Below are 23,960 nucleotides of genomic sequence, written 5' to 3'. Positions count from 1 at the left end.
AACTCTACACTTGGCCACTTTGTCTCCTCAACTTTACTTCCTGGACACTCTATGTTTTGAGTTTGTATTCCCTGTAGAAGTGGTGATGCACTAAAATTTTTTCATATTGACATGATTAAATCAATGTTTAAAGATGGTTATTTGCTCATCAAACATTTATTGAGCATCTATATCCTGCAAGGCTTTAGAAAGGAAAGGGTTGAATTCAGGAGCTGAGTTGGAAGCCTGCTCCAGTCAGATGAGAGAACACGCAATATACTTGTGACTGCAGCCACCACAGTGAAGAAGAGGTTGGCCCCTTCTCCCTTGATTCCCTTAGTACTCCTTTTAAAAAAGAAGGCTGCCCATCCCATTTCCATAGAATCCTGTACCTGTGCTTTGAGACATGTTTTGTATATTGCATTCATTTAAGAGGGATGGATTCATATGTTCATTCTTGTATTCTCTCTTCCTCTCTCTTTCTGTCTTCTCTCTCATCCTGTCAAGTGAATGCATCCCATCTGGTTCCCATTCCCCCCATTCACCTTCTGAATACTAATTAGAAAGCTCTGAATCTCTGAGGGTGGGTATCTGCCTTCACAGACCCGCAGAGAAGACCTGCTGAGAGCAGACCAGGAAGAGCCAGGCTGGCAGCACCAGCTCAGTGAGCTGCCTTTTCAAATCAATACAACTGCTTTATTTCCACTTCTGCATTTGACTGCAGCATTCTCCTTGCCTCTGCTCCCCAGAACAAGCTCCCTCTCCTGTGTTTTGCTCCCACCCTTGCAGCCCACAATTGTGTCACCTCTCCAATGAGTTCCCTACAGATAATATCTCTTCATCCCTCACACACATTACAGTATTATTGCTCTCAGAGTGATGACAAGCTGAATTTGGAAAGTTGACTTCATTAAAAATGGTGTTTATGCTAAAACAAAGGAAACAATACCTGACTAAAAAAATCAATGTCTGTAGCAGGGGAGGATGCACAGACCAGTAAAAATAGTATGAACAAGGGGGCATGGTAGCATTTTGTATACTGTTGGTTTTTTGTGGTTTTTTTTTTTTTTTTTTTTTTTTGACAGGCAGAGTGGACAGTGAGAGAGAGAGACAGAGAGAAAAGTCTTCCTTTTGCCGTTGGTTCACCCTCCAATGGCCGCCGCGGCCGGCGCGCTGCGGCCGGCGCACCACGCTGATCCGATGGCAGGAGCCAGGAGCCAGGTGCTTTTCCTGGTCTCCCATGGGGTGCAGGGCCCAAGCACCTGGGCCATCCTCCACTGCACTCCCTGGCCACAGCAGAGAGCTGGCCTGGAAGAGGGGCAGCCGGGACAGAATCCGGCGCCCCAACCGGGACTAGAACCCGGTGTGCCGGCGCTGCTAGGCGGAGGATTAGCCTAGTGAGCCGCGGCGCCGGCCTATACTGTTGGTTTTTGCCACTAACTACCTGTGAGACTTTGGACAGGTCATAGTTTCATTGTTCCTAGAATGGACGAGTTGTATTTGATTCTACTGAAGGACAACTCAATCTACAACATCCCATGGCACTAGAAGGAAATATCATCCTGACGTTTCTGATGGATTTTCTTTTCAATCTGTACTTCATATGTCTATGGTGATGTCAGTAAAAACAGTAGATAAGCATAACAAGAGACATCTACCTGTATGTATCAGTCTTAGCAAGGATACTTTGCAGAGAACAAGGAAGACTCAGTGAGATGCAGAAGAGGAAACCCCCAACCACCTGATATCTCAGTAGCTTTTAAGGGATCTCTCACTCCTTCCCTGTGGTTCATCAGGAATGAGATGAATATCAAACCACGAATTTTAAGACTTTATACTTCCTGAAGACAGAAGGCTAGGATCGATGGTACCGTTGAGCTATTCCCCCATCTTGGGAGAGTGTTGGTAGTTTCACAGAAATGAGATTCTAGGTTTTCCCAAACCAATTTCCCATTCTCTAGCACATTGGGAGGCACAGGAAATGTGGCCAAAAAGAACTTGTTGAGTGAAAAATCATTGTTGATTTTTGTTGCTTGTTTATCAAGTGTGATGTTGAACACCTGAGTGAAGAATCCTTATAAATCATTGAAAATTTCCAAATGTTATCTACACAAACAGGTTTGTGAGTGGGATGTCCCTTGACCCAGATCATATGATGAATTGGAAACCAAGCTGGCACTTGAGTCCAGGGTTCCTGACTCCCAGACCAGTGCTTTTTTGCATCCAACAACATGTAACTTGGCTCAAACAGCCTTAGCTTAACCATTTCAAGAGACCCTTCAGGATTTTGTGTAAATTATCTGAGCTTTTTGAGGGAGGTCCAGCTGGTGCCTTCTATACTCCTCCTGGGCTGGCTCTTTCTATTGGTCTCAGTAAGGAGAGCATTATAATCTTTCTCCGCACTCTGCAACAGCACACGGCCACCCCATCACTCACTCTAACAGACCCTGCTGAGCACCCACACTATATCTGGAAGACATTTTCTGTTTGGAAGTCAGTGGCGGTCAGCCAACATTTCAGTAATATTTGCTTTCCTAAGGCTTAGACAAATCAAATCCATTCACTTCCTCGGACTCATTCTCTCCTGTCTGGCACAATGTGCCCTCATCCAAGGCGAGCCAAGATTAAACATGGCTCTCTCTCTCTCTCTTTTTCTCTCCCTGCCCCTCACACACACACACACACACACACACACACAATGTGTCAGTTTATTCTTTATCTCACCATTATAGAGTCATAGCTCTCAAGCTGAGGTTAAATTTAGAAGAAACCTAGGAAAATACCTAAGTCAACGTTTCTTATTATACAGGCCCAGGGACTAAGTTCTAGAGAGTTGGGGATATCAGTTACTCCAAGTCTCTACAGTGGTAGTATTGGGGTAGAATGAGGACATCCTGATTCAACTGGGTGCAGTGTCAGCTAAATCTCATGCCGTACTCTGGTTTATCTTCCACAGATAAGCTTACTTCAGCCTTTATTTTTACCTTGCTGATTGTTCAGGGGCTGGGGCCAGATAGAAGATCCATGAGCTAGTGTTTGGGTAATCTTAGCCATACTGCCTCTACTCTCTGGAACTCAATTTCCTTGCCTGTGAAGGGAGGACTCAGTTTCTCCACTGTACCAGCCACACAGTGTTCCTGTGGGAATTGGATGAGGTAATGTGCCTGCTCAGGTCTAAGGCACTAGCTGCTCCTGCTGCTTGGCATTATTAGTCTTCCTTGAGCAGGAACTGCTAGTATTTCAAAGTTCTATTTATTCTATAATGAGCGTCTGGAACATCCTAGCAAGGAAGCAGGTATGATATTTTGGGGCAAAGCATCTCTTTCAGGAAACTTCCTATTCATCTAACTGCCTACTGTGTGCTAGACCCCAGTCCCAGCAGGGAAGCAGCCCTGTTCTCACACTGCATGTAAAGCTGCCTCTGTCAGAGAGTGTTTGGGCTAGAAATAGACCAGGTGTTGCCTTTGGAGTTTACAAAAATGGATCTTTTGGGTCAAAGGCCCCTTAATCTACAAAACACAAGCTGTTTGCCTGACTTGAGGCCTCAGCAGACTTCCTAGGCTTGAAGGGGTTTTGGTATGGAAAATGATTTGTGTTTTGAAGATTAAGGGTCCTTTTATCCAAAAGATGCAATATATATATTTTTTCTCTCCAGCTCCCTATGAACCCTTGTTCGTTTCTGGCTTAAAACCTGTAAGCTTCCTTTCTTATGCAGAACTGGATTAGGTTTGATTCCATATTCACAGCCAATGTGATAGAATCTCAGGGAACACTGGATGCCCCCATCCTTTTAGGCTAGCCCTTCTATCTCTAAATATGGGATGGCTGTCACCACTAACGCATGAAATAACAACGGAATGTTTTTAAAACTTTGAATTCTGGGGCCAGCACTGTGACGTAGCCGGTAAAGCTGCGGCCTGCAGCATTGGCATCCCAAATAGATGCCAGTTTGCGTCCTGGCTGCTCCACTTCCAATATAGCTCCCTGCTAATGTGCCTGGGAGAACAGCGGAGGATCTCCCTGCATCCACAAGGGAGACCTGGGAGAAGCTCCTGACTCTTGGCTTCAGATTGGACACACTTCAGCTGTTACAGCCATTTAGGGAGTGAACCAGTAGATGGAAGATCTCTCTCCATCTCTCTGTCTCTGTCTCTGTCTCTCTCTCTGTAACTATGCCTTTCAAATAAATAACTAAATCTTTTCAAAAATAAAACTATGAACTCTGGAACCTGTTTTCTAGAATTTCTGATAAATTACAGAGGGGAAAATACATTTTAAAAGCAGAGACTGCTAGGTGCTCACTAACTGCACTTGCTTACAGACACCCAGCTTGGGGACCAGTGTGCTTAGCCCAATAGCTGTCAGTGTAATGTGAGCTAAGAACCTAGGCTTTGTTAGTTACCACAGATCAGGGAGAACATATTAGTCTTTTTGTGACTGGCTTATTTCATTATGGTTTCCACTTGCATCCATTTTGTTGGAAATAACAGGATTTCATTTTTTTTTACTGCTATGTAGTATTCTATGGTGTATATATACCATAATTTCTTTATCCAGTCTTCAGTTGATGTACATCTAAGTTTATTCTATAATTTAGCTACTATAAATTGAGCTGCAATGAACATGGGGATACAGATACTTCTTCAGTATGTTGATATCATTTCTTTTGAGTAAATTCCCAGGCGTGGAATGGCTGGGTCATATGTTAGGTCTATAGTCAGCTTTCTGAGGCACCTGCACACTGTCTACCACAGTGGATACACCAGCTTACATTCCCACCAACAGTGGATTAGGGTGACCTTTTCCACACATTCTCACCAGTATTTGTTCCTTGATTTCTGTATCAGAGCCATTCTAATGGGGAGTGAGGTGAAACATTGTGATTTTGATTTAAAAGGTAATCTATAGGATGAAAACTGACACTTTTTTAAAAGATTTATTTTATTTATTTGAAAGACAGAGTTACAGAGAGAGATAGAGACAGAGAGAGAGGTCTTCTGTCCGCTGGTTCACCCCCCAGATGGCCGCAACAGCCAGAGCTGCACTGATCCGAAGCCAGGAGCCAGGAGCTTCTTCTGGGTCTCCCACACGGGTTCAGGGGCTGAAGGATTTGGGCCATCTTCCACTGCTATCCCAGGCCATAGCAAAGAGCTGGATTGGAAGAGGGCAGCTGGGACTAAAACCGACGTCCATATGAGATGCTGGCACTTCAGGCCAGGGCATTAACCTGCTGTGCCACAGTGCCAGCCCCAAAAACTGACACTTTGTGATGGCAATGATTTGAACAGCCCTTGTCTTAACTCTTGAGGAATAATCTTTTGTTTATTTTTTCTTCAATCTATTTGTTGAACTCTCTACTTACTGTAGGTTTTATCTTATCAGTATAAAGTTAAAATAAAATAAATGAAAATAAATCTTTGTAAAAAATAAGAATGGGAATGGTAGAGGGAGGAGGAAGAATTTAAGAATATGAGCAAGAGGAATGTAGGGTGGAAAGAATCACCATGTTCCCAAATTTGTATATATGAAATGCATGGAATTTATATTCCTTAAATAAAATTTAAAACCAAAGAACCTAGATTTTGGGTAGACATGGTATCAAGTTGCATTTTGAGTATCTCTGATGTAACTTTGAACAAATTCTTTGCTCATACACCTACCTACAAAATTTCCCTACCTACAAAATGGCAATAATATTACCTAATATGTGGGTGAGCTATTATAGCAAATTTGCTGAGTAAAACCCTATTCCTATCTCATTCCCCAATTAAGTAGCTTTAAACAACTGGCACTTATTGTTACTCAGGTATTAGTGCATCAGCTAGAAGCCAGCAGAACTAACCCAATGCCTCTATACTGGGCTGGCCTGCTCTTGCTCCTGTAGTTCAGTGGCTTGCTGAGGTATGTAAATTGGGTGGTACCTGATTATAGGGAGGAGTGATGATTTAGGGGTCATTCAAATAATCTGTTGCAACAATCTCATGATAGAGATCAATTGAAAATGCCATTTAAGCTTTTGACACAGCTCCTGTTACATACAAAGTGCTCATTTTTTTTTTTGCTATCATTAGTATGATAAGGACTCAAAAATGATGACTAGAACTATTAAATCCAGAATTCTGGAATCTAGCATTATAGACAGGAAAACAAGCATTTAGAGAGGTGATGTAGGTTTCTCAAAGTCACACAGATGGGGTGGGCTGGACTCTTACAAATCAGACAATGCAGTATCTTTTGGAGAAGAGTAGGAAGGGTCCTGGTTCTAGTTCATTGTGATATTTGGCATTCTAGCAATATGAAGCCTTTTCTCAGAGTGAAGCCAAGGCCTCAGCTGACCTTGTCCATCTTCTGCCTCAGTTAGGGGAGTCTTACACTTGATGTAAATACCGTTCACTGGGAGCATTTACTAAAGTGATAATCTCTTCTTACTAGAGACTGTGACCCAGTGGGTCTGGTGAAGGGTCCACGAGCTTGAGCCTGTATTAAGCATCCCTCGACATTGTGACCTATGTTTCTGGGCTGGAAATAAATTGCTCTTTGTCAATGTACAGAATGCATGGAAAGATTGGAAGGCCAGTCAGGGGTCTATTGCAAGAGTTTAGGTACAAGTCGGTTCCTCATCTCAGTAGAACATAGTAGAGGTACCGGTGCCTAGTGGATTGGAATACAAGTTCTGGAATTGGGCTGCAAGGATTTGGATTCTTCTGCTGCCTCACATGACTTTGAGTACATGTGTAAATTTCTTGACCTTCTGGGTTCTGCTCCCTCATTTTTTAAGTAGCAACAAATGTCATATTTTTCTCCAGAACCTAAGTGAATCATAAATATTTTATCAAAATAATTTAGTGGTGTTTACTTCCTTGGCTTATTTTTTTCATCTCCTGAATGAGAGGTATAAATTCCTGTATGTTAGAAGAGGCTCTTAGATCAGGACTGACCCCCTTTGCAGCATGAAGTTTTGTTGGAATTCAAGGCTGGTATGAGGAATGCTCTGAATGAGCATGAAGAGGCAGAGCACCCATAGTCTTCTAACCACCTTGGTCTTTCTTTCTCCCTTTTTCTTTTCTTTTCTTTTCTTTTCTTTTCTTTTCTTTTCTTTTCTTTTCTTTTCTTTTCTTTTCTTTTCTTTTCTTTTCTTTTCTTTCTTCGTTCTTTTTTAAGTGAATGATTGTTAACTCAGGCACAACCAGCATCTGCTTAAACACTCACATATGTTTCCCGCCATCTTCCTTGAATTCGTTATTGTCATAGACAAACAGCAGCTGTAGCTGTCCTTTTATTTAATCACCTAAAAGGTTTTCTGTAAAACAGTAGGGCCTTGCACAAGAAGTAGCAGAGCCCAGGAAAATTCTTTTCTTTTCAAATGGATCTGCTAGAAACCTTTCAGCTGATTTCGTTAGTGAAATACTAGAAACATTAGGTCAAGGGTCACAGATTCTGATGAATAAATATAGAACTGTATATTCAAATGCAAACTTAAGTGTTTTATTTATTAGCTCTGACTATTAAGAATAGATTACTTTTAGGGAAGAAATTCAGAGCCATTATCTCAACAGAAAACTCTATGAGCACCATATTTTGAGCACCTGTGTAATGCCAGTTCCTATCTTTGATATCCCTTTCTTCCTCCAGGTTCCTGAGCATGCCCCTGTGGTGACATCAGCCTTTTTTTTTTAAATATTCATATGAAAGACAGAGAGACACAGTGAGACAGAGCTCCCATCTGCTTGTTCACTCCCCAAATGCATGCATCAGCCACAGCTGCTGGGGCTCAAACTTGATCTTCTATAGAGAGGCAGAATCCAATTATTTGAGCCATCAGTGCTGCCTCTCAATGTATAATCAGTAAGCTGAATCAGGAATGGAGCTGGAAATCAAACCAAGGCACTAGAATATGGGACATGGGCATCTTAACTTCTAAGTCGGACTCTCACCCCAAGATCAACATCTTCTTGCTCATTTCAATATTCCCTGAAACATCTAGTTCAGCGGTTGGCATATAGTAATTGGGTTTTGATGATTCTGTGTTTGTTCTCACACTAGTTGCACAACCTAGAATGCCTTTGCTGAAGGCACTTGTTTCTCTCTTTAGCTGGCCAATCCCTACCTGAATTATTAGATCCCAAGTCAAATCTCAGCTCCCCTGAGCTCTGTTTGAGTTTCAGGTTTCCTTCTTTGATCCAACAACTTGTTTAGGAATCTGATGAAACTTAATCTGTTATTTTCCAATTTGGGTTTTACAGATTCATATCCCTTGTCAGTTTATGGCCAAGGACATTTTCATATTTCTTTTTGATTGCCCAGTGGCTGATGGAGAGTTCAAGATTCTACCCCAGTATCAGATCCTGTACTTCTTTTATAATCAGTTCTAATTTGCTTTCCTTCTTATATTTTTATTTTCTCTTTTTATTCTAGCTGTATCCTTTGAGGCATAAATATACTAAAGCTTTTTCATATAAAAAAATTCCTCCATTTATGGTTGGCTTCCTGTTTGGTAGGGAGAAAGGAGAAAGTTGCCTACTGCTCTTTTGCTTTTTCCTTCATAACCAAGTACTCCACACTTTGTCTCCATTTACTTATGCCACATTCATGCCTTTATCCATTTCAGTGAATCTTCAGTTCTCATCAAGCTTTTGACAACTGTCACCTCCTATGTATTCTTAAGTCCAATAGATGTTTTGAGTTTTTATCTGTACCACTGCAGCTTTTGAAATTTGAGAGTCTGCTGTTCTTAAACATCCTTGCTCCCCTGAATTTGATGATATTTTCTCTCATGGTTATCCTCCTGCCTTTTGTGTAATCTCCTCTCTATTTACTTCATGAAATTCTCTTTCCTTCATGCTGCCTAAAAATAAGGATGCTCATTTTTTTTTTCTGTTACTCTTGACTCATTCATGTTCACTGGTGCTCTTGTCTACTCCCAGAGTGCTAACTGCCCTGTTCCACAGTGATTTACAAGTCTGTACCATCAGACCTGGCCTCTTTTTTATGTGAACCCAAAGATTCAAAATCTTACTGGAAATACTGGTTTGGATGTTCAACAGGTACCTCCAACTCAACGTATCTCAGAAGAAAATTATCACCATTCATTCTAAATCCACTCCTTTTTAAAAATTATTGTGTTTATCATGAGTGATCCCGTCATGTAGTAGTTAGGAGTTAGGAGTCATCACAGACACTTTTGTTGCCTTACCTTCCCTACCCAGTCACTGGATCTTGCTGATTTTGTGTCTCATTTGTTTCATTCTGCCTCAACTATAAAATCTCTCTTTCAGAAATACATAGCCTAGATTGTTGTGATATTTGCCTCCATTTTATCCTTATGCCTCTTTAAATCATTCAGTTACCTCCTGCATTTGGAGTAATCCAGCTAAAAGGAAAATGTACCCAGAACCCCTCTGTTTAAAGACCTTCAGTAACACCTTATGATCCTGTGGAGCCAATCCTAGCTCTTGATTTGTACAATTCATTCATTCAGTAAATATAAATTTAGCATCTACTGTGTGATCAGTACCAGATCCTGGACATACAAAGAAGGGAAGAAGAATCTGTCTTCAAGAAACTTCCATTTCGTGTGTAAAGATCTGATTATAAAGCAAATGAGCTTGTGTGGCTCTCGCTTCATCTCCTGCCACTCTTTGCCTCAAAATTTCCACTGCAGAAGCTCTGAAAGGTTTGTAGATATTATATCCACACCATACTCCTTCATTCACTTTCACATAATTCTCTTCTTGACCTAAAATGCAGGGCCGACTTTTTGAGACCTCTCAAATGCCTCCTTGTCTTATTATGACATTATATTGAAATTACCTGATTCTGTGTCTATCTTATATTCTGGATTGTGAGAATCAATTAAAATATAACATGGACTCAATAAATACTCTTATTTGTCAAAATTTGCCATACTCTGCAGAATAAACACTCCAAAATATTTACTTTTCTTCCTTTTTTGAAAGATATCCTGCAGATTGCTGATAATTTGGGGAGAAAGCTCAAAAGTCAGGAATTTAGATCTTCCTGTTTCTAAATGTGTCTCAGATGAAATATTTATTAAGAAAATTTGCTATATTTAACTTATGCTTTTTTATTTTTAAAAAAGTATGTAAGAACAAAAAATAATATTTCAATTTTTATTCAGGTTTCATTGAACTTCTCTAGATTCAACATTTCAAGAAGTTCTACAACTCAAGCTGACTTCTCTGCCATTCTCTTTTTTTTTTTTTTTTGTTTTTGGACAGGCAGAGTGGACCGTGAGAGAGAGAGAGACAGAGAGAAAGGTCTTCCTTTGCCGTTGGGTCACCCTCCAATGGCCGCTGCGGCCGACGCACTGCGCTGATCCGAAGGCAGGAGAGAGAGACAGTGAGAAAGGTCTTCCTTTTGCCATTGGTTCACCCTCCAGTGGCTGCCGCGGCCGGCACACTGCAGCCAGCGCAGCGTGCCGATCCGAAGGCAGGAGCCAGGTGCTTCTCCTGGTCTCCCATGGGGTGCAGGGCCCAAGCACTTGGGCCATCCTCCACTGCACTCCCTGGCCACAGTAGAGAGCTGGCCTGAAAGCGGGGCAACCGGGACAGAATCCAGCGCCCAGACTGGGACTAGAACCTGGTGTGCCGGCGCCGCAGGGCGGAGGATTAGCCTATTGAGCCGCGGCGCCCGCCTTCTCTGCCATTCTCTTAATTAACATTCTTATATTTGATTTGTGGTAGTTTGCTGTTGTCATAACACGAAGACTATAGCTGGGAATAATGTGGTTCTTTGTCTTTATGTAGTGAATCCTTTTGTCATAGAACTTAGAAATGATTTAGTTTAAAGTTAAATTCTACCATGTTTAAATAATGTTACACTGGGAAAATAACAATTTTTAGAAGAGTCTCATTTTCATCACCTGCAAATTAGAAATAATGCTCTCTGTTCTCATAGGATTTTTCTGTGGATTTAGTTTTATGGATCATGAAAATGACTTGTATCTAGTGTGTACCAGGTGCTCCATAGTTTTTCACCACTCTTTCTAATGTATTTGAAACATAATTTGATGCATAGCTTATTATAAATTTGGAAAATGAGGACAAACATTTCAGAGAGTGAATGGCTTAAGCAAAGGCACTGAGGCATGAAAATTTATAGAGTGTTTATAGAGAATCTGGAGAACAGGGTAGTTCATCTGGGAGCTGAGGGGTAATAGTAGAAAAAGTATACCACTCATTGCTGAATATAAGACTAAGGGAGTAAGGGGATCAATAGAGGATGATTGTGTCTGTTTACATAGGGGAATGTCATGGCCAGATAAAAAAAGTATAAAAATGAAACTGACGTCTTATGGTTTCATGATTGCTTTTTATTTGTTGCACATTATGGTTAGTGGTAAGTTAAGCCTGTGATTATAATGTGAATTGTATTATATTATTGAAAAAATTAAAGGAGAAAAAAATACAGGAAGGAGAAGAATTGAGGGAGGGTAGGGAGGACTAGAAGGGAAGTATGTTTATCTTCTTAGAATTCTATCTATGAAGTACAGGAAGCCTGTTCTCTTTATATTAATCAAATTTTTAAAAATAAAAAAAGAAAGACATCTCTGGCAACAAGTACTTAGGATGGAGGTACAGATACATAAAATAGGTAGACCCATGGAAAGGTAGTTATGCTAACCCAAGGAGAAGTCAGGTTTTATTTACTTTTGTTTGTTTTTGTTTTATTTACTTTTTCCTTTTCCTTTTCAAGTTCTAAATCTATTGACAGATGTCAGGAATGGACAAGCTCAGAAAAGAAATGTCTCTAAGTAACATGTATAAATGGAAGGGAGAAGTATAGGATCTCTCCGAGGTTAATAGAGAAGACAGGAGAAGAATAAGACTGGGAAGAAAGTGGATGACCATGAAACAAAGTTGACAGGATGTGGAGATGATAGCAGTACAAGAACAGTTGACTAAACTGGAGGTGGAAGGTAGGACATGTCCCAAGCCTCTCACAGGCATGATTTGGGAGAATGCTTGGTTCAGTTGCAAGGGGAGATCTAGGAGAAGGCAAATTTGAGAGGGTTATCATAGATTTAGTTTGGTATAATTTGGGTTGGAGAATCCCAAGGGAATTATTAGAGATGCTGATTACATGTTTAAAAGTAATATTACAAAATATGTAATAATGAACATTCATTCTGGTAGGTTCTAGACAGTTGTACAATAAACACACATAATTGTCAGTAAAATATTTGACCATATACCTTCCTATAAATATGTATATGTGAATTCCTTACAATATGTCATCTCCAACAGCTAACATTTCAATTCCACGGTGCTCAATATGTACTCAGAGCAAGGGAAAGCATTAATAATAGCAGATGTAAATCCAGATTTTAATTATCCATCTTGAGCCTTTTAGTCCAATTCTTGACAAATCTGATTAGATCTCACTGCTTTGATTTAATGTTGTAGTGTGGCTTATCCTCTGCTGTTTTTTCTTTTCACGTTGCCTTGAATTACTATCATTACTACAAAACCACTGTTTCTATACAAGAGTCTTTTTAAGAGACTTGCTTCTTTTGTGAGAGTTGGTTTAGTTAAAATCATATAATACAATCTTACACTACTTACCACTAGTCTCTTATAAACATAGGGGTCACAAGAACCTAGAAACATTAAAAAGAAGGAAGCCAGCCTCTGGAAGCACTAGGGCTCCTCTCTTCATGCCAGGACCTTCGATGATTTGGGACTGTCTGATATGAGACCATTCCAAAATGTCTGTGGAAAAATGCAATTAAAAAAGCTTAATTCAGTGCAAATAAATTTTGAAGTCTGAGTATAGTTGGTCCATGATAAACATTTTTCACATATTACTTGAAGACTTCTCATATTCACAAATTTCAAAACCAATTTGCTCCAAAATAAACTTATATTTTAATTCCATTTTTCACAAGCATTTTGAAGTCCTCTTATATTTGTCCTGAGTCTTGTAAATGGATAGTAAGCAACTCTAGAAATTCTAATATTTTTTCATGCCTTGTATGCTTAATTGGTAAATTCTGATTGGACTTTCATGAACATTTGCATTGAGTTGGGCAATTAGTTAAGTGTTTTAATTCATGAATTCTTCACTGTGGCTAGACAGGATGTGTAGGGGTAAGAGCAGAGAAATGCAAACAGGGACAAGTGTTATGACACAGCAGGTTAAGCCTATGCTTGGAATATCCATATCCCATATCAGAGTGATGAGTCAAGTCCCAGTTCCTCTGCTTCTGATCCAGCTTCTTGCTAATTTGTGCTTTAAGAGACAGTTGGTGATGACTCAAGTACTTGGGTTACTGCTACCCATGAGAGAACCTTAATAAAGTTCCTGGCTTCTGCCTTCAAGCTCATCTAGTGCTTTCTGTTGCTGGTATTTAGGGTGTGAACCTGTAGATGAAAGATATGTCTCTCTCTCTCTCTCTGTCTCTTTCTCTCTCTCCACCTTTCAAGTATATGAAAATAAATACATACATAAACATTTAAGAAAAATAAACCATTTGATGCTCTTCTGTTATTTAAATTGTGTCATATTTACCCTGATATTTGGGCAAAAGTTAAGGTAAGACTATATTATTTTCAGGTTGCTTTTTTAAAAGATTTATTTATTTAATTGAGAGGCAGAGTTACAGACAAGGAGAGAGAGAGACAGACAGAGAAGTCTTCCATCTGCTGGTTTGCTCCCCAAATGACTGCAAAGGCCAGTCAACCAAAAGCCAGGAGCCAGGAGCTTCTTTGGGTTCTCCCATGTGGGCTCAGGGGCCCAAGCACTTGAGCCATCTTCCCAGGCCATTAGCAGAGAGCTGGATCAGAAGTGGAGTAGCTGGGACTTAAACCCAGTGTCCATATGGAATGCCGGTGCCTCAAGAGGAGGCTTCACATACTATGCCATAGCACCAGCCCCTGGCCCCCAAGATACTTTTAAAAGTTTCCTGTTTGCCTCTGTTGTCCGCACGTAGTTTTTGTTCAGTAATTAACTTGTCCAATACTTCATATGACAACAAATGTGTCATATTTTATTTAAAGTGAAAACTTCACTCTTCCTCCAAATTCCCTTTTTTCCCTGAGTTAGGATTTTACCATATCTTCTCCATCTTGCTAACCTTGATCTCTGACTTCTTCAAGGCACAGTTTGGTTAAGGATGGTGAGGTAAGGAGGTACAAAGCTTCTTCTTTGAATAATTTGTACTTTTTGTAAATTGCACTTCAATGATCTGTAGTTTTGAGAGCTGTTCGGTGCCATCCTCTTTTTGCAGAATTTGGTGATGAGGGGGAGGCTTCGTTGGAGTGGCCCTTCTCTAGAATCTGTGACTAATGATTCCTTGGGACTAGGAAAGTGCATCTCTTTTCAGCTGCTTGTCTCCCACTCACTCCTTGCATCCTTGGTGAATGGTGAGACTATACATCTTTCCTTTGGCTAGGATCCCTTCCCTCTCCTTTTGCTGGGGTCCCTTCCCCCTCCACTCCTTTTTCTGGAATCTTGGGCAACTTTACCTGGGTTTTTCTTGCATGCGGCCACCTCTGATGCATGCAGGTGCAGGGGCAATTCCTTTTACCCGTGAGTCAGGCAGTTAATTCTCAAAGTGCAACCCCTGATCTGCTACCAGCTTTCAGCCTGCTCCTCCTTTTTAGATTCTCTAGTGTGAGTTGGGCAACAGTACCATGGTCCCCCAACACTTACCATGTTCTTTTTCTAACTTTTATTTATTTGAAAGGTAAGTGAGATATATACAGAGATCTTCCATTAGCTGGTTCACTCCCCAAACGGCCACAATGGCTGGGGCTGGGTCAGGCTGAAGCCAGGAGCTTCTTCTGAATCTCCCACATGGGTGCCGGTGCCCAACCACTTGGGCCATCCTCCACTACTTTCCCAGGTATGTTAGCAGGGAGCTGGATTGGTAATGGGGCAACCGGGGCTTGAATGGTGCCCATATGCAATGCTGGTGTCAAAGGCAGTAGTTTTAACTTGTTATGCCACAGTTCAGGTACTGAGTGGTTGTTGAAACTTGAGTTGAGGGGCTTCTAGCTCTCACTCTCCCCCGGATGATTTTTGGAACAGGGCAGCGGACTCCACTTCTAATCCCAACATCTTACCTTTTTATGCTGTGATACGAGATATTAAGAATCACAAAACACACTTTTTGGTCTTTTTCTTTCTCATAAATTCTTTATGGTGGTTGTACACTTTCCTCTTTGGAAAACGGTACCTATAACTTTTGGCTTTAATTACAACCAAGACTAAAATATTTATATTTTAAAAATTCCATTTAATCCCACATGAACTCCAAGAAGTGTTCATCCTAAAATTGCCTGCATTTTGTAGGTGAGAAGACTGAGGCAGAGAGAGTATTAACATGTCCAGGTCACCCAGCTTTGCAGGGCTGTGTGTCTGTTGAAAGGTCTCATCTGGAAATCCAGGCACAGAAGTTGAAGCCTACATGAGATGATTGGGTTGACCCAGGTTCGGGAGGTAGGTAGTGTGCGTTGTACTTCAGATACAGTCATCAGTCCAGCTGGAACCTTCAGGGTAAGGTGGGAAGAGTCCCAGAATATCGGCCATGGCCCAGCCATGCATGGGGAAATCTTCAGAGGGTGAGCTTGGTAATGGTGCTGCTGGAAGGCAATTCTCTCTCATTTCTTTCTCTTCCTGAGTGTGCATTTTGGATGTAAATAATTTACAATGTTAACAATTAGAGAGTGCCCTCTGTGTGGGATGAACCCAATTCCCTTGATGATGCTGCAGGTTTATATATAACATGGTTCAGCCAGGAGCCCCACGTGACAGCCTGTGTTGACCAGAACACAGCACAACAGCAGGCCTGTGACTCACTGGAGGTCACAGGGGTTCAAGGGCACTGCTAGGAATAGAAACAGTCTCTTTTTCAAAGGCTCCAAAATGCAGAAGCAGGATATTCCCTTTGTGAATCTTTTGGAAGAATCTGGGGATTAGGAGCTGTATTATTTGTGGTATGTTTATTGTTGTGTGTTGATCGATTTTGGATGTAGGAGGCAAATGCATAGTGGGTCACCCAATGAGCTGTAAGGGATGGTGAGTTGGGTTCCCACTGCTAATGGAACTATGAGGATGGATGAATGACACCTTCCTGAGCAGTGTCATAAAACAAAAAGGTTCAATCTAGCCCCAACTGCCCAATAGAAATAGAATCCCGGATACATGTGTAATTTCAGTTTCTAGCAGGCACATTAAAATAATTTCAAAGAAACAGGTGAAATTTATTTTAATATATTTTACCAACTCATATTTAACCCAATATATCCCAAATGGTAGTTTTTCAAAATATACTCATTATAAAGTAATGAGATATATATTCTATCATTTCTACTAAATCCTTTTTGTACCATGTATGTTTACGCTGTTTCATTTGTGATTATGATACATAATGCATTGGTATAGACATAATTAATGTTTATGAAAATACATTTTTAAGGATCTGGTAACTCTGTAAATTAAAAACAATATTGATTATTCACAAGGAAGGACCATTCTCATTCATCTTGGCCTCTACCTTTCATTCTTCCTTCATTGATGGAGCCATGTCTGAGTTCTTGAAAATTTCAATGTCTGTGAACACTCAAATCTGGAACAACTGGGTATCTTATGTATAAAACAGTGCAGAGAGTAGTATGAGATGAGTGATGAGAATTGGTTGGAGGTCAGAAAATGTTTTCTTTTATAGTCCAATGTCATAATGGGCCAAGACAGATGTGGATGAGAGTCTTCTCCAGCACTTCTTGGAGCTGTGAGTCAAGGCAGGGGTTGCAATCACTTCTTTAAACCTAGAGAAAAAGCTCACAAGTACCACATCCAGAAATAATACTGTGATACATGCTGCTAGGAGTGACTTTTCAGATTCCCATTTCCAGTTTATCCTCATGAAGGCTATGGGTGTTTATTTATTTTAACAATTTATTTATTTGGGAGGCATAGTTATAGACAGAAGAGGTCTTCTATCCACTAGCTTACTCTCTAAATGGCCGCAGCAGCCAGAGCTGCGCCAATCTGAAGCCTGGAGCCAGGAGCCTCCTCCAGATCTCCCACCCGGGTGCGGGGGCCCAAGGACTTGGGTCATCTTCCACTGCTTTCCCAGGCTATAGCAGAGAGCTGGATCAGCTGGGACTCAAACTAGTGCCCATATGGGATGCTGGGACTGCAGGCAATGGCCTTATGTGCTATGCCATAGGGCCAACCCCTATTTTCTAATTAAAGCATATTTTGGTTTGGCCTTGCCACATTTAAAGTGCTTGGTAGCCAAATGGGCTGGTGACTCCCTTTGAACAGTGTTACTCCCAATTCTAAGGCTGTCATTTGGTAGCTGTGTGATATTGCACTAGTTACATAATGTTTTTGAACCTCAGTTTCCCCTCCTCTCCATGTGTAAAGTAGGCACCATAATCCCTTCTCACAATATTGCCATGAGGTCACACGTGTAAAGCAATCATTTCAGTTCCTGACACATAGTAAATGTTCATTTAATGCAGAATTCCTTTCTCTAATTGACTTTCAGAGCAACTAAACTGTGAGCTCCCCTTGGGTGACTGAAATATTATCTGACCTCTGAGTACATCTGAATATAAACTTACGCTGACCCTCTGTCATTCCCTTTCTTTCACTGACATTTCTTTATCCCTGGGGCATCTGCAATACTTGTTTCTTCATTTCCTTCAGGCTTTGTCCAGGGGCCTCTTGAGGAGAACATCTTGTATAGATCCTGAACACCTCATATAAAAAAAAATCCTCAATTCAATCTTGTCAGACTTGCTTTGATTTTCTTTAAACCACTGTGTACCACTGTGCACCACCACACAGAGTTACTGGTCACTTGTTTACTGGTTGTACAATAGAAAATAACCTCCTTGAGGGTTCAGGTGACCCTGTCCAGTACTGAATCCTCAGCTTCTAGAACAGTACCTGATGACTGGCAGATGCCCAAGAAACAGCAGTCATGTGACCTTTATAGGATCTATTGGTGCTACTGTGGTTTTGTTTATCGAATGGGGCTCACAGAGTCTGCAATCATATTTTATATCACAGCATCTAGGTAACAAACATCCTAGTTATTGTCCTAGTCCAACGAAATATCCATTCCTATTACAATACACTTTATAGAAACTTTCATAGTGCTCTGTGGGCTATTAGGTTAGACTAAGTCAAGGAAGTATTTCCTGACTTCTGTGAAGTATTCTTCACTACTTGCTGAAATGTACTTTGTATCACAGACCCCAACAACAATGCAGATTCAGACAGAGCCACATACACCCACTGCCGTGCCGAGACAACAGGGCAGGGTGAAAGCTCCACCCCACAAACTAGGAGATAAGAATCTAACTCAGTCCACCACTCAGCTCATGAGCTATAAAAAAGATTGAATTAGAACAGAATTTTTTCAATTTTGCACCAGTGCTGGGTGGATCAAAAATTTTTTGTTGTGAGAGGCTGTCATATACCTTGTAGGATATTTCATAGTGTCTCTGGCCTGTATGCATTAACTATTAAAGTCACCCCTAAGTTGTGACAATCAAAGATACTCCATGCAGAGCAAAATGATTCTCACTGGGGCAACAGTGGATCAGATCTTTCAATTTTCAGCTAAATCTAGGACTGATAGCTGAAGTTTCACTCTCTTATACACATATGCACACACGCACACACACACACACACACACTGCTGCTCCACATATAGCCTCCTTCCACTTTTGAAATCTGCAATCCTTGCAAACAGTCTAACAGCTAAGCATTCTCACAGGCTCCCACCTGCACCCACTCACAACAGAAGCCATGTAGAAGGGCTATATGGGAGACATGCTGTGATTTCAGAGTGTTGTAGCGCACTACTGCGCTCCCTGAACAATTGCCTCCACCCCCTGCCTGCCACTCCGGTGGGCTCTGGCAGACGGTCTTGGCAGCTGTGGCTGTTACAGTCTGCATTCAACATGTTTGGCTTTGTTTTAGGCTCTGAACGAAACTTCGGGCCACAGCTCTTGCCAGCCCACTCCTCTGCTCACGTGCCTCTCCCCTTTTCCCTGACAGCTGGGGCTTGCAGTGACAAGCGGGTTTTTGTAGCGTCTCGTGATAAAATGATGAAATTGGGCAATAGAGGGAAATATCCAATTGGGCAGAAATCCACAGTCTTTTCTTTTTGACTTTTTTTTTTAGCTTTATTTTCCTCCCATATACAGCTGGAAGAGTAGACAAATAAGGTTTCTTATTTAATCACGTGTAGCCATGGTCTTACAGTTGACAAAATGTTTGTGCCATCATTATATTTTAAAGGGCATACATAAAAATCAGAGACTTAGTGAGGGGGAAAGTCTGTCCAGAGCAAAATATTGACTTAGAAATGAATAAGTGCAGTACAAGATAATCAGTGTTAACACACAGATAAAATTTGAGCAATGAGAGCTTGGAGTCAGGAACACCTATCATGGAAGTGGCTTTGAGGACATAACCACAACCGGCAACTGAAGGGTAGACAGGCCTTGACCAGGAAGCAGGGAGTATGTGAACACAAATGTGCCCTAACAGGGAATAAGTTAACAACATCAGTATCAACGTGTGTCATCCTTATCATCATTCCTGCCCTTTATCCACCACTTACTCTGTGTCGGGCATGGGTGAGAATGCTTTATATAAATTATGTCGTTTAGTTGTCACAGCAGTTCTTTGCTAACGGTACTGCTGCTGTAAACCACATTTTGTGGGTAAGAAAACTAAGACTCAGAGAAGTTAAAATAACTTGCAGGAAATGGTACTGTGTATAACTGATGGAGCCTGATTCAAAGCTGCCTTCAACATAGGATAAAATAAGCTCTGGGGGAGACAGTAGGGTGTTAAGCAAGTGGGTAGAGTGATAATGACATGATACAAACAAATTTGGAAAATCCCAAAGGCTGGGTATGGTCTGGTGGTTTCTCTTCTATCCTACCCACAAGAGATCTCTATCTAAGCTCTCTTATTCTCGAGCCTTTCTCCAACATAGCACCACTGTTCTGTGATTCCACCCAATAATGGGGGTGGACAAAGCTCCACCTAACTCTTCGACCTTTGCTTTACCTTGAATACCAGGGAAAATCCAGGTTCAGAGACACTGACAGATGAATTCTATGGCCACACTTCCTTGGCTTTGAAGTCTAAATCTCTAAGATATCCAGTCCACAGAAGCATGATAATAACCCATCATAAGACTTTGCATTAATCTGATTGTGCAACAACAAAGTGTGCACTCAGTGGATTCATATCTGTATGAGAGGAGAAGAGAAAGGATCTCTTGTTTATTGAGTCTGCATTATAAGAGGAAGCCTATTTGTGTAGTTGACAGGTGGGACAGATACCTGTTCTGTCTCCATATCCTTTACTGGCTGTACAAGACTCTTTTTTCCTGACTTAATTCATTTCATTTATTTCAACAATATGCCTTGAACATCTCTGATGTGCCAAGTCCCATGATATAGGTATTAAAGTTTATCCTCATTTTTATAGAGGAGAAAACTTCATCTGCAAGAGATTAAGCAGTTTGTACAAGTCCACATTACAAGGGAACAGCCAAGCAGGAATGTGGACCTAGATGTCTATATATCCTTTGCTTTTTTCTAAATATTTATTTATGTAATTCTTATTTGAAAGGGAGAGAGAGAGAGAGAGAGAGAGAGAGAGAGAGAGATCTTTTGTCCGCTTCTTTACTCCTCAAATGCCTTCAGCAGTCAGGGCTGGGTTAAGCTGAAGCCAGGAGTCTGGAACTCCATCTGAGTCTCACGTGTGGGTGGCAGAAGACTCAAGTACCTGAGTCACCATTTGCTGCTTTCCAGGATGTCTTATTAGGAAGCTAGATTGAAAGTGGAGGAGCCAGAACTCAGAGTAGCCCTCTGATATGGGATATGGCTGTCCCACCTGGCAGCTTAACCAACTGCGCCATAACACCTGCCTCAGAATCTCTGCTTCTAAGTAAAATCAGTAGAAAGTTTTGTTTAAGATGCCAGTATTGTGGCACAGTGAGTTCATTGCTTGCAAATCTTAAACACTGTACTGTCAGAGTATTATTATAAAGATATATTAATAATCTTTTTAAATTTTCCTTTGTCTCTCTTTCCCCCTACCCCTCTTCTTTCTCTGTTTCCTCCTTTCTTTCTCTTCTATACTTTTCTTTACAGGACTCCACAGAATGGAGCAAGAATGAGAGGAAAAAGGCCGGCAGAAAAGCATGAACTGGAGGTTTGTTGAGCTCCTCTACTTCCTGTTTGTATGGGGCCGTATCTCAGTGCAGCCCTCCCACCAGGAACCAGCTGGGACAGACCAACATGTCTCCAAGGAATTTGATTGGCTTATTTCAGACAGGGGGCCTTTCCACCACTCCAGGAGCTACCTATCCTTTGTGGAAAGACACCGTCAAGGATTTACAACCAGATATAAAATATACAGGTAAGATGTGGGCTAAGGTAGCTCTTGCCTTTCATTCCTGTAGTGCTGTGTGGGATCAGGCATTGGTATGGCCCCTGCTCTGTAGAAAGGTGCCTGGGTCAACAGAATGTACCCCTGCTACCAGATGTTTCCACTTACTTATTTACTTTGCTTAAAAAATTAACAATGATCTTTTCTGAAGGAAAAGATCAAATAGCTAATATTTATTGAGTACTCACTGTGTGCTGGGCATGGTGCTTGATACTTATTACACATTATCTTTTTTCAATCTTATAACAACCTTTGAATGTAGATATTATTTGTTTTCTCCACTTGACAAATTGGGTAACCTAATCTCAGCTAGGTTAATTAATTTATCTAATGTCACACAGTCACCAGGTGGTAAGACTGGAATTCAAACCCTGGGTTATCCATTTTCATAGTCATGATAATTCTAATAACTATATCAGATGTAGTTAGAAATACTATTAAGGCACCCCGTATCCCATTTACGCATTTGGGAAAAAGTATGGACATTCAATGAACGAACAACCTTTTCTTCAGCAGTTCTTAATTGGTTCTTGGCTGATTGTAATCTTAATCAAAAAAACACTTGATCCCAAACCTTTCTTTGAAAGCATCTTAGTTTCTTTCTTTTCATTCCATTTCCTAAACATCTCCTTAATATATTTAAAGCTTTCTACACTTATCTTTCTTTAACTTTAACCAATTTGGAATTAGAATATATTCTGGTATTTCTTTCTTGTCTAACTGGGAACTCTTTGAGGGAAGCACTTATATATAATTCATGTCTGAGTCCCCAGGGTAATTTTTTGCTCTGCTTTGTTGTCATAAGTACACAATAAGTGCTGTGACTTAAATGAATTGGAGAATGCTAAGCAAAAAAATTCTCTGAAGATATGATCGTTGTCTCAAGGAAGAAAGGGCAAATCCTAGCACTTCTAGATCAGTTAAAATAAGTGAACCAGAAAGCATGGTGCTGTAAGGAGACCTGGCCTGCAGCCAAGAAGATACAAGTTCAGATCTTATATTATGTAAATAGTTGGAATGAAAAATGTGAATGTCTCCATTTCACATTTTGTGGTATTGCAGACTAGGGGTGAGTGGATCCTGAAATGTCTGACAGCTGCAAATGTTTATGATTTTATATGGAATATGCAAATCCTAGTTGGGAGTTGGCCCAATGATGACTGAGGTCTTAAAATGATTCAGTCTATACAGGAATTAATGGAAGAACATTCTTTGAACCTTGAAGAATGGTAAATTATCAGAGTTACTGGAGAAGGGTGTCTCTGGGCATGATGAACTGTAGGAACAAAAATGAAAGATGAATATAGGGTGTTTGAGACAAGCAAAAAAACCTACAAGGATGAGATATATGAGGGCATTTTTTCTCTCAAAATACAAAAATATCAAAATTTCAAACATATAATTATTGATTCAAAGGGCTGCTCCTTGGAAGAACTATTTCTAAGTCACTCAGAAATAATAGCCATCTAGTTAATTTTAAATTTGGAGGCTTAAAATATTTTCTGGCAGCCTACAGCTACCACTGTTTGTGCTTATGAATAAGCCAAATATGTGTATTAATTGACTACTTGACCAAATGAAGCATTATCTGAAAGGCCTGGTACTGTGGAAGATGTAGCCTTGAGATGTTGGGTTTAGGGGAACAGGTCAAGTAGCGGAGATCCCAGTATCTATTTGTGTTTCTTGAAATAATCACAACCTATTTGTTCTATGTATGATTTCTTCTTCCATTTGAACTTCTCAAGGACACTTTCAAGTTGGGATAACTGGGAGTCACATTTCTGCCTTAATGATGAGGAGATGATTGGCTTACATAAAGTCATATAGCCAAGAAAAGGTGGAACCTGGATTAAAAAGAAAGTATAAGTCGATAACTATATGAATATACTATAAATATAGGCACCTATTTACTCTACATTAATGTTTCCTAGCAAAAATTTTATGCCTGAGCCTGTGCTAAATACTAAGTAGTGATGATATGACATGGTGGTAAATATGCTACAGTTTTGTAAAGGGAGCTGTGGCCCATGTTATATGATTAATACATGTTTCTTATAGCTCTCGAAATAGCTTATAAAAAAGAAATAACTTCTTCTCAAATACATACCCTGAGTAGAGTCACAGATACAGTAGCATCATTTTATTGATCACTTATAACATTCCATGAGGGAGGGCATTCAATCCTTACACCATCTTTTATGAGGCTGGCAGTGTCTTGTTGTTTCACAAATGGGAAAATCAGGACTTGGGGAGGTTGGGTGTATTGCCATAAGTCATCTGTTTGGTAAGGAGTGGAGCTGGGATCCAAACACTTAGCTACTTGATTCCAAGTCCTTCTTTGAAGCAGTATTTTGGACGCCCCTCACACTCTAGTATGGCTTCCAGATGTAGAGTGTTCCTGAGCTCTGAAAGGGTTCTGCCAACCATTCTTTCTTATCACACTTTGAAAACACTTCTGGAAGCAGTTTTCTAGTTGCTGAGTTGTGGAAGGTACTAATGAGGTTGGGGATCAGGACATTAATTCC

General features: G+C 40.6%; 1 protein-coding gene across 1 annotated transcript in view; it reads left to right on the top strand.

The window, feature by feature from the left end:
- BRINP1 (BMP/retinoic acid inducible neural specific 1) overlaps nt 1–23,960 on the top strand; it is a 208,685-nt gene that overhangs the window by 39,292 nt on the left and 145,433 nt on the right. Inside the window, exon 2 of the mRNA XM_002720507.5 lies at nt 21,138–21,405. Within this exon, the coding sequence (XP_002720553.1) occupies nt 21,188–21,405 (218 nt within the window). The 5' untranslated portion in view covers nt 21,138–21,187. The remainder of the gene's footprint in view (nt 1–21,137; nt 21,406–23,960) is intronic.

Source organism: Oryctolagus cuniculus, chromosome 1 (genome assembly GCF_051225735.1).
Source record: "Oryctolagus cuniculus isolate XC-2025 breed Fujian yellow rabbit chromosome 1, ASM5122573v1, whole genome shotgun sequence".
Classification (NCBI taxonomy): Eukaryota; Metazoa; Chordata; class Mammalia; order Lagomorpha; family Leporidae; genus Oryctolagus; species Oryctolagus cuniculus.
Note: the sequence above shows the minus strand (reverse complement) of the source record. Positions and strands in the feature narration are given on the sequence as shown.